Source organism: Uranotaenia lowii, chromosome 2 (genome assembly GCF_029784155.1).
Source record: "Uranotaenia lowii strain MFRU-FL chromosome 2, ASM2978415v1, whole genome shotgun sequence".
Taxonomy (NCBI): domain Eukaryota; kingdom Metazoa; phylum Arthropoda; class Insecta; order Diptera; family Culicidae; genus Uranotaenia; species Uranotaenia lowii.
The window spans coordinates 269344076-269359355 of record NC_073692.1 but is presented as its reverse complement, the minus strand read 5'-3'; the positions used below and the strand labels follow the sequence as shown (position 1 = coordinate 269359355).

The 15280-nt window shown below is 39.0% G+C and overlaps 1 protein-coding gene and 1 long non-coding RNA gene across 2 annotated transcripts in view; one reads left to right on the top strand and one right to left on the bottom strand.

Annotated features, from left to right (window-relative positions):
* Positions 1–9252, bottom strand: part of LOC129746595 (regulator of hypoxia-inducible factor 1-like) — a 30523-nt gene extending 21271 nt beyond the window's left edge. Inside the window, exons 1-3 of the mRNA XM_055740332.1 lie at positions 9109–9252; positions 8218–8487; positions 7996–8138 (exon numbers count right to left, since the gene is read on the bottom strand). Coding sequence (XP_055596307.1) covers positions 7996–8138; positions 8218–8329 — 255 coding nt within the window. The 5' untranslated portion in view covers positions 8330–8487; positions 9109–9252. The remainder of the gene's footprint in view (positions 1–7995; positions 8139–8217; positions 8488–9108) is intronic.
* Positions 8958–10049, top strand: LOC129746596 (uncharacterized). The gene is made up of 3 exons (XR_008737323.1): positions 8958–9516; positions 9577–9704; positions 9771–10049. It is a non-coding gene; the product is annotated as an uncharacterized LOC129746596 (long non-coding RNA).
* Positions 10050–15280: the final 5231 nt, after the last annotated feature.

Genomic DNA, 15280 nt, shown 5'->3' with positions numbered 1-15280 from the left:
CATCATCCTGTGTACAATGTACTATTTTTTTTTTAATTTTGTTTATATCCATCATACTTTCGATTTTATCATTATTTATAACCTCTGCAAATGCGGCCAATTGGCCTCGGTACTAAAAGGGTTAAAATACGAGAATGATAAGTGAAAAATAAATAGTGAGACATGAAGGGTAAGGCTGGTAAATGATGGATAATGTGCAACACGAGACCCCATAGTGGTCATATCACCTCTTATTCACAACTCCTAACTCTACCTCCTCGCAGTGCCGGCTGGGATGCGAGTAACCTAAGCGGAGATCGGGTACCCAACCCCAGTGGATGCTTTGGTCGCATGCAGACTGAAAAGGTGGCCGCACGCGTCTGCTCCCCAGGTCAGGGGCGGCGTGCAACAACAACCGAGCGTCTGTTCTCCAGGTCAGGGGCGGCTCAAACAGCGTCTGTCTTACAGCAAGCGGCTGTATTTATGAAATAAGGCTCCCGCCAGCTCAGTCCAAGATGGCAGCCCCATCGCGGGATAGGGACTTTAGGCTAACAACCTACTGCTCCCGATTCATAAAATTGTTACGGAATCCGAAAGAAATGACCGACCTGGAACTTTGGCGACGACTTTTAGCATGAAAACACGGACACGAATTGGAACTTGGAATGTTTTAACCCTTGCCCAACAAGGCAAGCTGGCTCAACTTGATAGAGAAGCTAGCCGCCTTAAGCTTGAAATTCTAGGACTGAGCGAAGTCCGTTGGCCTTACACTGGAGAACACAAGACACAGTCCGGGCAAGTCCTGCTTTACTCTGGCATACGAGGAGAACATGCTACTCGGGAACAAGGAGTTGGTTTCCTGTTAAGCCCGCAGGCCTACGCGGCCCTCATTAGATGGGAACCGATAAACGAAAGAATAATCATAGCCAGATTTTGAACACGGGTAAGAAACCTTTCAATGGGCCAGCGTTATGCGCCAACTGACGTTGCCGATTTGCAGGAGAAAGAACAGTTTTACAGTCAACTGAACAGCGTGGTAGAGAAAATTCCGAAGGGTGACATTCAAATCCATTTGGGCGACTTCAACGCAAAGATTGGCTCCAACAATCAAGACCTTGAGTGCATCATGGGGCGCCATGGCCTAGGACAGATGACCGAAAACGGAGAGCCAAAGCAGCCGCCCGCTTACGATATGCGGAGCAGGCAGTTAAACGAGCTTGTAGACGAGACAAGAGAGCCTGGACAAACTCCCTAGCTGGAGAGGGAGAAAGAGCCGCCGCTAATGGAGATATCCGATTACTTTCTGACATTTCTCGCTGCCTCAGTGGTGCAAGGACTAATGCAAGAATACCGCTGAAAGACCGAGCAGGTCAGTTATTGACCGATCGAACAGATCAGCTCAAACGATGGACTGAGCACTTCGAACAACTCTTCCGAGTCACGAATAGCGATGGCCAAAAGAACCCGCAGCTCGAAGCGGCTACAGTAAGCCGCATAAATGGCGTCAACTCGGAAGCGCCCTCGCTGGCTGAAATAGAAGCGGCAATCAAAAACATGAAATCCAACAAAGCACCTGGGATCGATTGCATCCCTGCTGAAAATGCTGAAAGTCGACCCTGCCCTATCTGCACAAATGTTGCATCGTCTTTTCGCTGACATCTGGAATACTGCAACATTCCCGGCCGACTGGATGCAGGGTATCCTCGTAAAGGTCCCGAAGAAAGGAGACCTGACTGAGTGCGGTAACTGACGAGGCATAACGTTAATCTTTACAACCCTCAAAGTACTCTGCAAAGTGATGCTGAACAGGATCCAGGAGAAAATCGATGCTACACTTCCACGGCAACAAGCTGGATTCCGATCCGGACGATCATGTGTGGACCACATCACAACGCTACGAACCATACTGGAACAAATCAACGAATTCCAGGACTCTCTTCTGCTGGTGTTCGTTGATTTCGAAAAAGCATTAGACCGACTTAACCCTAAAATCATCTGGGCAGCTCTAAGGCGACGAGGGTCCCAGAGAAACTAGTCCATCTCATCGAAGCACAATACGAGGCATTTTCGTGCAAGGTCTTGCACGACGGTGTCTTGTCCGAACCAATCCCGGTAACTGGTGGAGTGAGACAAGTAATCGTAATGGATGAGATTCTGACTGGATCGATCGACTGTGCACCGAACCGAGGATTGCCGTGGAATCCTTCAAAAATGGAGCAACTGAACGACCTTGACTTGGCTGGCGATATTGTTTTGCTCGCCCAAACACAACCGGATATGCAGAACAAACTCGACGACCTCACCGAAAGTTCCAAGGCAGCAGGTCTCAAAGTCAATATCGGAAAGACCAAGTCGATGGAGATCAACACAGGAAATCCCTCCAGTTTCATGGTAGCTGGGCAACAAGTTGAGAAAGTGGAGTGCTTTCAGTATCTTGGTAGCCAGATAACGCCTGATGATGGTACCAGGAAAGAAATCGAAACCTGGATCAGAAAGGCCCGATTTGCGTTTGAGAGTCTCCGAAACATCTGGCGGTCACGCCAGATCTCTCTACGAACAAAAATCCGAATCTTCAACTCAAACGTCAAATCCGTATTGCTGTACGGGTGCGAAACATGGTGCACATAGGCGGTAACGACGCAAAAACTGCAAGTATCTGTAAACCGCTGTCTGCGGAATATCATCCGCGCTTGGTGGCCTGGCAACTGGATCTCGAATGAGGAAACTACATCGCCGGTGTCATTAAAGGGCGCTAGAAATCGAGATTCGGGAACGTAAGTGGAGATGGATTGGGCACACGCTGCGGAAAGCTGAAAACGAGATTTGCAGAGAGGCACTAGATTGGAATCTAGAAGGACATCGAAGAAGAGGCAGACCGAGAAACTGACTGGGACCAGGTTAAGACGCTGGCTCCGGATCGTCAACAGTGGAGGTCTTTTACCACGGCCCTATCCACCGGAGGATCGGCGCGGGATCATTAAGTAAGTAAATAAGTGTTGGAATAGAATAATTAAACCATTAATTTTTTGTAGTGCAATCATTATGCAAATCCGTTATAATGGGTATAGTTTTTACGGCATCGAAAAATGGTAAAATTTGAGCATTTATTGAAGATTATTTTAAATTTAAAATGAAAATGAAAAACTTTAAAATACTAGCTTTATGTGTTGAAAATTATGTCATCATCATTTTGTAATCGTTAAAAGATTACGTAATATGAAATAAAAAATTATATCAGTGCTCTGGTATACAAATGTTGCATCTAACCCCGCAGTTGCATGATGCCCGTTTGACGGTGCCTTATATTTTTCGATGAATTTAAAATAATAGTTTTAAATTGAGATTTATAAAGGTTTGTCAAAAGATGCTCATCCCAAACGTGAGTCTCAAATTAATTTTTAACAAACAAGCGAATTTCATGTTTCATAACTTTTTTATTAACGCCTCTTTATACACGCTGCTTTCAAAAATGGTTTCGTTCACCTTTTTTTTATAAAATACATTTTAAAGATTTATAAACATTATCATCCAAAATTAATCTTTTAAATAGCCCAAATAAACTAGCATAGATAAGGTTGCCAGATTGCCCGGTTTTATCCGGTTTGCCCGGATATTTAATACAAAATGTGGGAACAGTTCGACCCAGCCCGGTTGCCCAGATTTCATTGAAAAATGCCCGGATTTTATCCGGAATTTTTAACTCTATTTGGCAAATCAAACAAGAAAAACAACAAACGCCTCCAAAACGAAATTTTTGAGCAAATTTAATTAAATTTATCGTTATATGATTATAATCGCCGTAATTTTTATGATCATAATTTTAATGGCATGTTCGGCGAAATGAAAAACTAGAGAGAAATTTTATTTTATAGAAATTTGAAAGAAAGGTGGATAGACAGGCATTAAAGCGCCAATAGAAGAAAGCTTTATAGTTGTTGAAATTTTAGGCTAGAGGGCATGTTGATGAAAAGCTCCCATGAATGGTCCCGCCTTTGCTCTACACTAGCTAACTAAAGGAGGAGAAACTCCTATTGGCGCACTAATGCCTGTCTATCCATCTTTCTTTCAAATTTCTATAAAATAAAATTTCTCTCTAGTTTTTCATTCCGCCGAACATGCCATTAAAATTATAATCTTAAAAATTACGCCGATTAAAATTATATAACAAACAATCATTGGCAAAAAGAAAAAAATACAACAAGAAAACACGGTTCAAAAGTTGACACTTGGCCAAAAGTACGAACGCGGAATAGATAAAATGTGAAAAGTGAAAAAATCGACAAGTAGCAACTATTCGCAGCGAGAATCTGAATCTGGCAACGTCGCTACACGGAAAATAAAAAAAAGGTAAAATTTACCTTTTTGCGAGGTGAATTTTTTCCACCCCTCTTTTGAGGTAAATTTTACCTTTTTTTCATTCACCTAGCAAAAAGGTAAATTTTACCTTTTTTCAATTTACCTAGCAAAAAGGTAAATTTTACCTTTTTCGCATTCACCTAGCAAAATAGTAAATAATACCGTTGGTGGTGCTGGTTGGTTTGATTGTTTTCTTCAATAAGAAATAAAAAAATACAAAATTCTTTCAAAAATGATATTTATTGGAGATAAATAGGGACTGGTAATTCGGCTTCGCGTTCTTCTGAGCCGCTATGGCCGCTGAATCCACCTGCGTTGCATACATTCATGGCCTCCTCCGTTCGACTAATCCGGTCAGGTTCGGCTTTTCCGGCTGGAGGATGACGTGGAATTACACTTCAAAGCTCTATGGGCCGATCTGAAACAAAATCAATAGTATTATGACGAGCACCAGCACAACTAAATGATATTTAAAAACACTTACCATTCTATTCCGATTTTCACATATTAGGCACAAAGCAAAACTTTTTCCTAGAATGACAAAACAGCTTAACCTCAATGAACGGGTTCGGCGAATAGTTACTTTTTTTTTAGAAGAATTGTACCGTTTTGTTTAGCTCAATCCAGGTCAATTACACCTCGCTACGAGGTAAGTTTTACCTTATTTGGATTTACCTTTTTTTCTAGGTGAATTATACTTTTTTATCGAGCTCAATTCAGGTGAACTTCACCTCGCTACGAGGTAAGATTTACCTTTTTTGGATTCACCTTTTTTCTCGGTGAATTGTACCTTTTTTCCAACCTCGATTCAAATTTTACCTCACTGTGAGGTGAGTTTCACCTCGAAGAGGTAGAAGTTACCTTTTTGGCTTTCACGAGCGTTCACCTTTGCTAACTCGGTAAATTTTACCTTTTTATTATTTTCCTTGTAGAACTGTTCTGGCATAAGGAAAGCTCAGTAGGCCCATGGGTTGTTCAGGACCCGGCACCGTTACACGTTCTGTCTCTGTATCGTGTGACCAACATCTTTTAAATATGTGCTCGTGAATCTCGTTTTTAAGCTTTTTTCCTCAGATTTAAGCTTTTTTTTGCCTTGAGAGCATAGGAGATGAAAGCTCAAATCTGAGGAAAAAAGCTTAAATTTGTCAAAAAAAGGGGAAAAAGGGGGAATCTGAGAGATGTGCTCCATACGGTTTGAATAAAATTGCCGGGATGTGAGGTTGTTACGTTTTTGCTCGTTTGAAGTGTGTGTAAAACCACGCTCTCAAACCACTGGGCTCGCTATACACACAGGCCCCGGCAACGTTACACGATTTGTCTATGTATCGTGTGACCAACGTCTTTTAAATAAGTGGCCGTGAATCTCGTTTTAAGCTTTTTTCCTCAGATTTAAGCTTTTTTTGCCTTGAGAGCATAGGAGATGAAAGCTCAAATCTGAAGAAAAAAGCTTAAATCTGTCAAAAAAGGGGAAATCTGAGGGGAAATCTGAGAGATGTGCTCCAAATGGTTTGAATAGCGTTGCCGGCCTCTGGCATGGGAATTCTCTTTCTGAGTTTCTCATGTATAGTTAGCTAGTGTAGCTTTTGTGTGTTAGCTTTTCATCAACATGCCCTCTAGCCTAAAATTTCAACACCTATCAAGCTTTCTCCTATTGGCGCACTAATGCCTGTCTATCCACCTTTCTTTCAAATTTCTATAAAATAAAATTTCTCTCTCATCATTACATTATAATCATTAAATTTATCATGAAAGTTTTTTTGGAAATCTTAAATACGATGTGAAATCTGCCGATGAGTTTTGATGAAATATTCAATTTTTTTTCTTGGTTTTTGTTGAGCAGTTTCTGGATTTTGAAAAAAACTGCCCGGATTTATGGTCGTCACTTTAAAAATCAAATGCCCGGATTTTGCCAGGTTTTTATATGGAATTTCCTGGTTTGCCCGGTCCGGATACGTGCTGAAAAAATTGTGGCAACCTTACAAATAGATCGTAACAACACCTGTAACAATGACAAAAAACTGTTAGTGTTCATGAAACAGAGACAAAAACTTGCTTTGCAGCTCCGTGAAATTAATGAAGTTAAAGTCTAAAACCTGTCTGTAATTTGATGTTTGGTTCTGTAAAGTAATTGTTTGGCATTGAACTTACTCGTTGTCATTTCAAATCAACGTTACTTGTAAAAATGATAATTTTAACACATTGCTAACCGTATACACGAGATATTTCGTTTTTTCACTTGCCGCTAGTGTGAGGCATAACTTAAAAAATCTGAATTTGGTAATTAAACATTATCCTACAAAATTAAACATTCAAATTTCTGCAACTCAAAGTTACTAAATATGTAGGATTTGGTCCAGTGATTTCTGAAATATAATAGGATGCCAAATTTTGATAATTCCTGGCTTTTTTTTTCACGGTCCTTAATATGTTAATATGACCTAACCGCCCTCCGCCCCCCCCCCCCCCCCCCCTAAGCCCTTCCAACGCTCACCAAATATATTTAAGTGATGAGTTCACCGCCCCCTGGAAGCTTTCAACGCCCCCCAGGGAGCAGTAGGACCATTTTTAAAACCACTGCACTATAACCTGCGTGGAATTGCCTTTCTGGTGTATATAGATTTTGTCCTGAAATCTTGTGTTAATATGTTCAAAATCATGTGCACAGTTGGATTAAAGTGTAAGTAAATCTGAGAATTTGAAATTTACAAGAAGTTCGAAAAATAGCTAACTCTGAAAATTCGTAAAAAAATCTTTGTTCCGTATTTTGAGAATTTAAAAATGCAAAAATGTGCCAAATTACGTCAAATTACGTCAAAAATTTTCTACTGTGACTGAAACCATTGATTGAAAAAAATCTTTTAATGAAGAAGGCAACCAATCATTCTTTTCTGGTTACTTTTCAGATTTTAGACGTTAAAGAGCTACTTGTTTGAGTTGATAGTATAAAAAACTGAGTAATATTTTTCATAACTACCTAACTGAGCCCTAGATAGCTTGATAACAGCAGAGCAACAACGACGATTTCAAAATGGCATTATTAATGAAAATCTGCCAGTAGTTTTGCGGATGAACCAGAAACTGTAAACCGGTTTTTTTTTTTGAGAAATGTGATTATGATACTGAAGTTTGCTCAAAACACTATAAAATGCTTGTTATGCGTACTAAATACTGTAAAAATTATATTTATGTTTCATTTTATCAATAACTTGATGTTATATTACCATTCAAAATGCAAAAAAAATAAAAATAATTTTGTCCATTTTTAAGTATGAAGCCGCTGCGAAATATCCTGATTGAAGACATAGATTTTGCTTAAAACGTGTTAATTCTCAGAATACCGAAGTAACAGTCAACGGCTAGCAATTAAATTGATTTCCAAGTCTCAGATGAAAAAGAATGTTCATTTAAAATATGATCAAACCTATCTATTGTACGTTGTGCAGTGTGTATGCATAACACTACAGCCTCCCTTCAATTTAGCACATATCAATCGTAAAACGCATTCTTATTTCACATATAAATTCACACCATAATTCAGATAGCGTAGGACAAGGACGTACATTACCCTACTGATCGGTCATATTTACTAAATTTGACCAAAAACGCATCAATTGTTTGCACACTCGGAATGGTGATAATTCATACGCCAAATACACTCACACTGATATTCCGCCAAACGTCGGAACTTTCATCGGGTTCAACGGTTGCTCGCACGACACAATACTGGAACAGAGGATCATCCCGACGGCACTCTTCGAAGTCATCGTATTCGTACAACTTTGGAAGTTTCACGTTCCCATTGGCTGCCGTGGTGAAGAATAATTAAAATTTTCCCATCATTAGGCATTGTTACGCCCGATTCTAAACTTTTCCGGCACAAACCTTGAAATCCAAGTGCTAAATGAAGGAATGGAAGGCACGTGCTCAACCAAAACAAACCGCTAGCCATCGATCGGAATCCCTTTAAATCCACCGAAGAACTTCGATGCTTCATTTTAATTCATTTATATGTTCAAACACCAACTCGATCGACCGCGCGCCTCCGTTCGACTGAAGAGCCAGCAGCACATGTCAAGTGGATCTTTCCGATGCGCCTCAACTCTGTCAACTTCGGCCGTTATTGATGGATTTTTTTTTCTATCTCCTCAACTGCTGCTCGGGCAAGAAAAAAATATTTACTAGGGAGGTAAATCGAACTTGTCTCAAGGCAGTCGCCTGACTCAACCATGATACATTTGCTTAGCCGAGGCTTGCGTCAAATGTAAACTTCGTAGAAAAACCCCTCACCGATATCAATAGCAGGCAATTAGCACATTGACCAAAAAAGTCCAGTTCTGAACAAGGATTCTACGACATTCTACGGAACGTGAATTCTCGGAACCACAAGGCGTACTATTTACACAAATAAGTAGAGATTTACTTAATTTACTATTATGGTTTTTTATTTAAGGTTTAAAAGTTTAATTAATGTTTTGATCATGTCTACTGATTGATTTTTTTAATATCAACATCATCTAAGAGGTTGTAACCCTTCCACAGGCAGAGATAAACTGAGGTTGTAGATTTTGAACTATTCCTCCAGCCAGTGAAGGGCATCAAAGTTCTAAGAAGTAAACTTGTCTGTATACACTTAACACAACACAATAAACAATCCCAACACTCACTAGGTACATTACACAGCCAAGCCAAACAATCTCATAGCCATCAAGAAAATTAAATACTTAACTAAAGATCTCACATCAAATTGAATAGAGTGATGAGTCCACTACTAACAGAAAAAAACCGCATGTCAGCAGAGGATCAGCATCAACGCTATCAGTTGGTACGTTTAGTACTAAAATGTACTCTATCACTCATTACCACTTGTAGTGAAGAGTGATGAGGAATCAGCGTCGACGGTGATCTGGCAATGAGGCGTTATCATCAGCGTCGTTTAAAACTCAGATCGAACTCGTCTGCTTAGGTGTTAAAGCGCATTCGAGAACATCCATCGTTATCAGTTGCCGGTTAATCGTCCAGCAGGCTGTGCCTAATTTCTTTATTTGCACCAGACAAAAGTGATAGTGGATCGGGAGTTTATCTTGAACGATCAAATATTCACATGTGCCTGACCGGTAGCGCAGCTTCAAGGCTGATATTAATTGTCGCGCGAGTGGTGAAAATTGGTTTACGATCATTAAGGTAAATCTCCTGTGAACCAAAGTGTTAAACGCAAATTTCTAAAGTCCTCATTTTGTACAGATTTTCGCAAAGTGAATATCAGCCAGTTACTTGGCGGCTTGATAAAGTACCTATAAGCCTTTATATTCACTTTTTGCTTATGGATCCAAAGATGCGGAACTAAGTTCCATTGTGTGGAATAGAGATCGGTAAGACGATATTAAAACAAAAATTGAGAAATATAGAAACTCATTCCAACTTTTGGTCCTCTGCAGACCTATTTAATCCCAGGGCTTGAACAGACTTCCAAGATGGCAAACAGAGTACAATGGTTCCAGAAGCCTATCCATGTACAAAGGATTTTGGCTTGAACTGCATGTGCATGCGAAAGAAGATGGCGGACGTCGCGGGATACACTAGAATTTAAGATACACTCATACGTACACACACACAATTAGTTTTTAGGTTCTTTTTTTTATTATTAGTAAGTTTTAAAATAGCATATAAGTAGTTAGGGTAAGTTTTAAAAAAATAAAGCATGAATTAAAAATCAACGAATTTTAAATGCCAAACACTCATTTTCTTTTGAAATTATTTTGTAAAACTATGATTCCCGTAGCTGGGGCCTGGACGAGAATATTTGGACAATCGTATAGTATGCTGAACGCGAACCCGGTCGATTCCGAGCCAATAGAAGGGTGAAACCTCAGGTGAGTCGATCATTTTTTTTTGTCTCAGTCTCATGCGAGAAGAACAATTCTTCTGATGACAAGGTCCCCAAAATCTTGTGGATACAGAAAGCTGCTAAAAAGTTGATCATCTTTCTTGATAGCTGCTTTTAAAAGCATAGTTATATTGATCGAATGAATTATAATAGGAAAGTGTACGGTGCAAAATGGGCAAAAAGTATATGAACCGCGAAGAAACTCAATATCTGCTCTCTAGCAGGAACGAAAGCTCAGTAAAAATACTTTTCTTAAGCGTAAATGTATGGATAATTGATTGAATATGGTTTAAAAAAAAAACGAACACAAACACATACAGGATCTCAATGAAACTTGATGTTTCCTCGAAGAGATACCCTTTTCTTAATTCTAAGCGTACATCTTTCGAGGATATGATGGCTAGCATCTTACAAATGCTAAAACCACCAACCCACAGAAAGTGTACTATGTGTGCCGTGAGCGGGATTCGATCTCATGCCCGCTGGCTTAGAAGACTTGAAGGCTATCCTCTACGCTACGGGCTGCGGCGACTTTATAAGCGGAGATATGATGCCTATTTTACACTCGATTCTCGAATACTTTACGAATTATTTACAAAAAGAACAATTGAATTTTTGGAAAAAAAATAGATCTATCTTGTGTAATTTTTTCAAGAGATTGGATGAAGGCTGATGAAACAACCGCAAGCTTCTTAAAATGAAGATATGGCTGTTTTTACCCTCGATTCACTCACATTTTTTCAAATAATTCTCACAAAAAAAACGTTTGGAATTAAAATTCTTGTACAAAATATAATAGACTAAGGTGTTAACAGGTTGGTCGGTTTTTTCCGGGTTTGCTCGGATGTTTAATACAAAGTTTGGCAACAGTCCGGCCTGGCCGGTTTCCCCGGAATGTAAAAAAAAGCCCGAAAAAATGTGTTGTACAATGTTTTTTATTTCTGCCTCCAAAAGGAAGCAAGTTTTGATGAATTATGAATTATGAAAAGTTTTTTGGAAGCCTAAGGTAAAATTTAAAATCTGTCGAAAATTTTGATGAATTTTTTTTCAATTTTTGTTTGTGATTTTCTTGAGTAATTTCCGGGTTTTGACATAATTTACCCGGATTTTTGGTCGTCAATTTTCAAAGCAAATGTCCGGGTTTTGCCAGGTTTTTATTTAAAACTAGTTGACCTGGTGTGCATTGCTATAGCTTGTTAAAGTTCAGGTATCAGGTATCAGAAAAGGGGTGGCTCCATAGCGGCACGTTATCCAAACAGACGGGAAAAGTGTGCCTGGCCTTTTTATCTTATGGATTTCATCATATACCTGAGAAAACTAGAACCCATACTAGGTAGACATTTCGAAATTAATATAAAAACTAAAGCAAGGAGCACTATCCACAGAAGGATTTGAGAGCATAAAAGCTTTTTTTCCACAATGGGTAGAACTAATATAGCGTATAATGCATAAAGCATAATTCGTTACGATTCATTCGTTACGAAGAAATTACAATTTGTTTTTATTTATTTTATTTATTTATTTATAGATACATATTTGAATTCATTTAGGACTTCATTTGAACAGCATAAGAGCTTAAAAACTTCTTTATTCATCCTCAAGGAAATTATTTTTTTCTTATTTATTTATTTTTCATTTATTTTCACTTGCAAAAAGTTTAATGTAAACTCTTCCGAAAGAATAAAATATTTTATTGTTTTGAGACTCTAGAATTTTCGCCGATTCATTATCGATTTAAAGCACTATCCTATATTTGCCATTTAGAAGAGGGATGATTTTCTTCACCCTCCAGAATTTAGTATTTATGTTGGATTTATTTAGTTTAGCAATACTTTTTAAGAGAATTTCTGCACCGTTGTGGCTGCCTAAATTCAGGTCATTCGACACTGTCATTAACCCTTTTCGTGGTGGAGGCACGGGTGTGTATGGAAGGACACACAGATCGCTAAATCTGCCGCTGCCGATTTTTAAGATGTCCAACGACCGTTTGAGCCAATTTAGGCTTTCCACGTCTGCAGCGTGGAACCATGCGATCCCCGACAATGAGCCAAAACCATAGAAACGTGGTTGGTGATGCTCATCAGGAACCTCTTATTGGTAATTGATGAGAATTGATTTGAGTTCTTCAAAGTAGTCTTCATCGATGTCACCATCCATGCGCTTCAGGGTTTCCTTCAGGTCAACGGAAAGGGCCATCCGCTGCCGTTTGTCGGAATTTTCTGCCGGAGAAATGGCAGACCGTTTCTTTGTTGCCGATGATGGGCTTGACAAGAGGGTGTTTTCCAATCAGAACTGTTCGCCATTTCGAATACGTTTGGCATATCGAGTCCGTGGTTGTTTGAGGTAAATAGCAAGCGACTACACCGTAACACTAGAACCGAAAAAGTGATTACCCGAGGTCAGTAACCTCTTGATGGTTTTACTTGGATACATCCACTATGAAAAACTAGAACTAAACATATGACTATAACGAAAATTGGCGGGAAGACTGTGACACTGTAAGAATAACGTACAACAATTGTAGAGGCCTTTGTATTGGCCCTTTTATGATATTCATTTCCAATAAACATATACCTAGTAAAGGCTTTCAGAAATTCAATTTACAGATATGTCTAGTTGTGGTAAATTAAATTAGAAGTTTACTACATTTCCATGCATTGTGCACTTGGCTATTTTTGTTTACAATAATATGCGTTTGTGTTAGCCATTTAGGCTATAAGCATTAAGCTAGAAAGATGTTTGTGTTGCAGAATCTAGGATTTAGTGTTAGTGCTGTGATGCACTCATATAGCATTTAGCCATACTCACACAAATATTTTAAGAGTATTAGTACAACCGACTTACACATACAATAAGCTTGGACCACTAGGCAAGTTCAATCTTGCTCGAATATAGATGAGATTATTTTGTTTTGACCACATAAACTTGGGAACGCATATAATTATACTTACACAGACGAGTGTTGGTACTCACTAATCATACAAACCGCATCATATAACATCATTCAACCAATCAAAACATAAACACAGATATGTCGTACTGGATCAAGGGTATTTCTAAAAGAAATCTACCGTATCCATCGCATTTTTTTTCCGAGGCATTTAAGGCATTCATTGAAACCCTTTCATGAACTGCTCGAAAAACAAATATACTTGTAATTGTACCGGGACTCATATTAAGAATAAAATTTGTAGTACACACACTACGACGGGCCTGGACCACTAGGATACTGTGATCGTATACTAGAGCATATTTCTAGTCACTCATTCGATCGCCATTTAAGCCATTCGCACTATAAACAATTGCATTACTACGAGTAACTTTCACAAGTGCTTGCCATGTCACTGCATATTTTCAGCGACCAGAATCGATATTAGATAGTATTTCTAACGCTTGGATGAAGATCCACGATACAATGCAAATTTCACGATACAATGCAAATTTGCACATCAAACAGTGGAATAAACATAACTTGATGGTCGTTGTGATACGGCACAACGCAAACAGGCACATATTTTGGGACACTCAATTTGAAAGTGATATCATGCACACAAAAAAGAACGTCGGCTGGACCCACTAACACAAGCACAACCCGGAATTTCTTCAGACGGCGGCAACGCTATTCAAACCGTATGGAGCACATCTGTCAGATTTCCTCTCTGATTTCTCTCGTTTTGACCGATTAAAGCTTTTTTCTTCAGATTTAAGCTTTCGTCTCCTATCTTCTCAAGGTAAAAAAAAAGCTTAAATCTGAGGAAAAAAAGCTTAAAAACGAGATTCACGACCACTTATTTAAAAGATGTTGGTCACACGATACATAGACAAAACGTGTAACGTTGCCTCCCTCTGAATTTCTTGCAGACTTTGCGAATTAAATTATTATTTTCCCCCCCCCCCCCAAATTAATATACAAGAAATTAATATACAAGATATAACCATATAATCACTTCACGCTGGAAATGGAGTATCGCAAACAGAACTATATTTATAGGGGCTTCTTTTCGGACAATTTTCACAATTTTACCGCGCTGCTACCCGACTTTTTTTGCCAATTTAATGAGCTTGTTGAAAGAAGAACGTGTGACCTGCTCGACGTTTACTTTGTTTTTTTTTTTTTTCAATTTTTGTTTGTGATTTTCTTGAGTAATTTCCGGGTTTTGACATAATTTACCCGGATTTTTGGTCGTCAATTTTCAAAGCAAATGTCCGGGTTTTGCCAGGTTTTTATTTAAAACTAGTTGACCTGGTGTGCATTGCTATAGCTTGTTAAAGTTAATTAAATTTAAAAAGTTATTTGAATATTGATTAAATTTTTGTAGCATAATTTTAAATCAAATGTCAACTCAATTCAAAAGCAACCACTTGAAAATGAGAGCTGCAGCTGGAGTTTCGAAATGCAACATGATTTCATCTATTTAACTGAAAAGGCTTGTTTTTTAGTCAATGGGCAAATTAGTTGCCTCCTGAGCTGACGTTCGCGAGTTCGAGCCTAAGAGTAATCATCGAACACAGTTGTACAGCATAAGTTTTTCAATCGATTTCATTTTCTGGATAATTTTTCCAACAGTACGCAATGTCGATTCCAGAGTGCGCATTGATCAATTTGAAGAAATGAAATCCCAGTTAGGAAATGCCACCCAACTTTAAAAATAAAACAGGCAATTTCTACGAAAAAATCGGGCTGAACAGGACCATTTTTCCTACAGGGCTTTTTTTGTCAAATTTTTCAGGTTCGCCACCTGCCGTCGGTATTACAAACCTACAAAGTCTGACAACAAAAAATTAGACAGAAAATCGTTGAATTTTTGTTCTAAGTGTCATGTCAGTGTGCTCAGTGGTCAAACTTCGTCAGCATCGTCGCGTACAGCCTCCGGGATCGCGCTTTGGCTGTCGTATTTTGTTTATCATCGCGATTTGGGGTCACTACCTTCTTGTAAGTCGATAGTCCGGCTCGTTTTTTGGCTCGATGCACGATTGTAGATGATACACCCAGCTTATTTGCGGCATCTCGGAGAGAGAGGTTAGGGTTTCGCTTAAAACTACCGGCAACTCTTTTTGTCG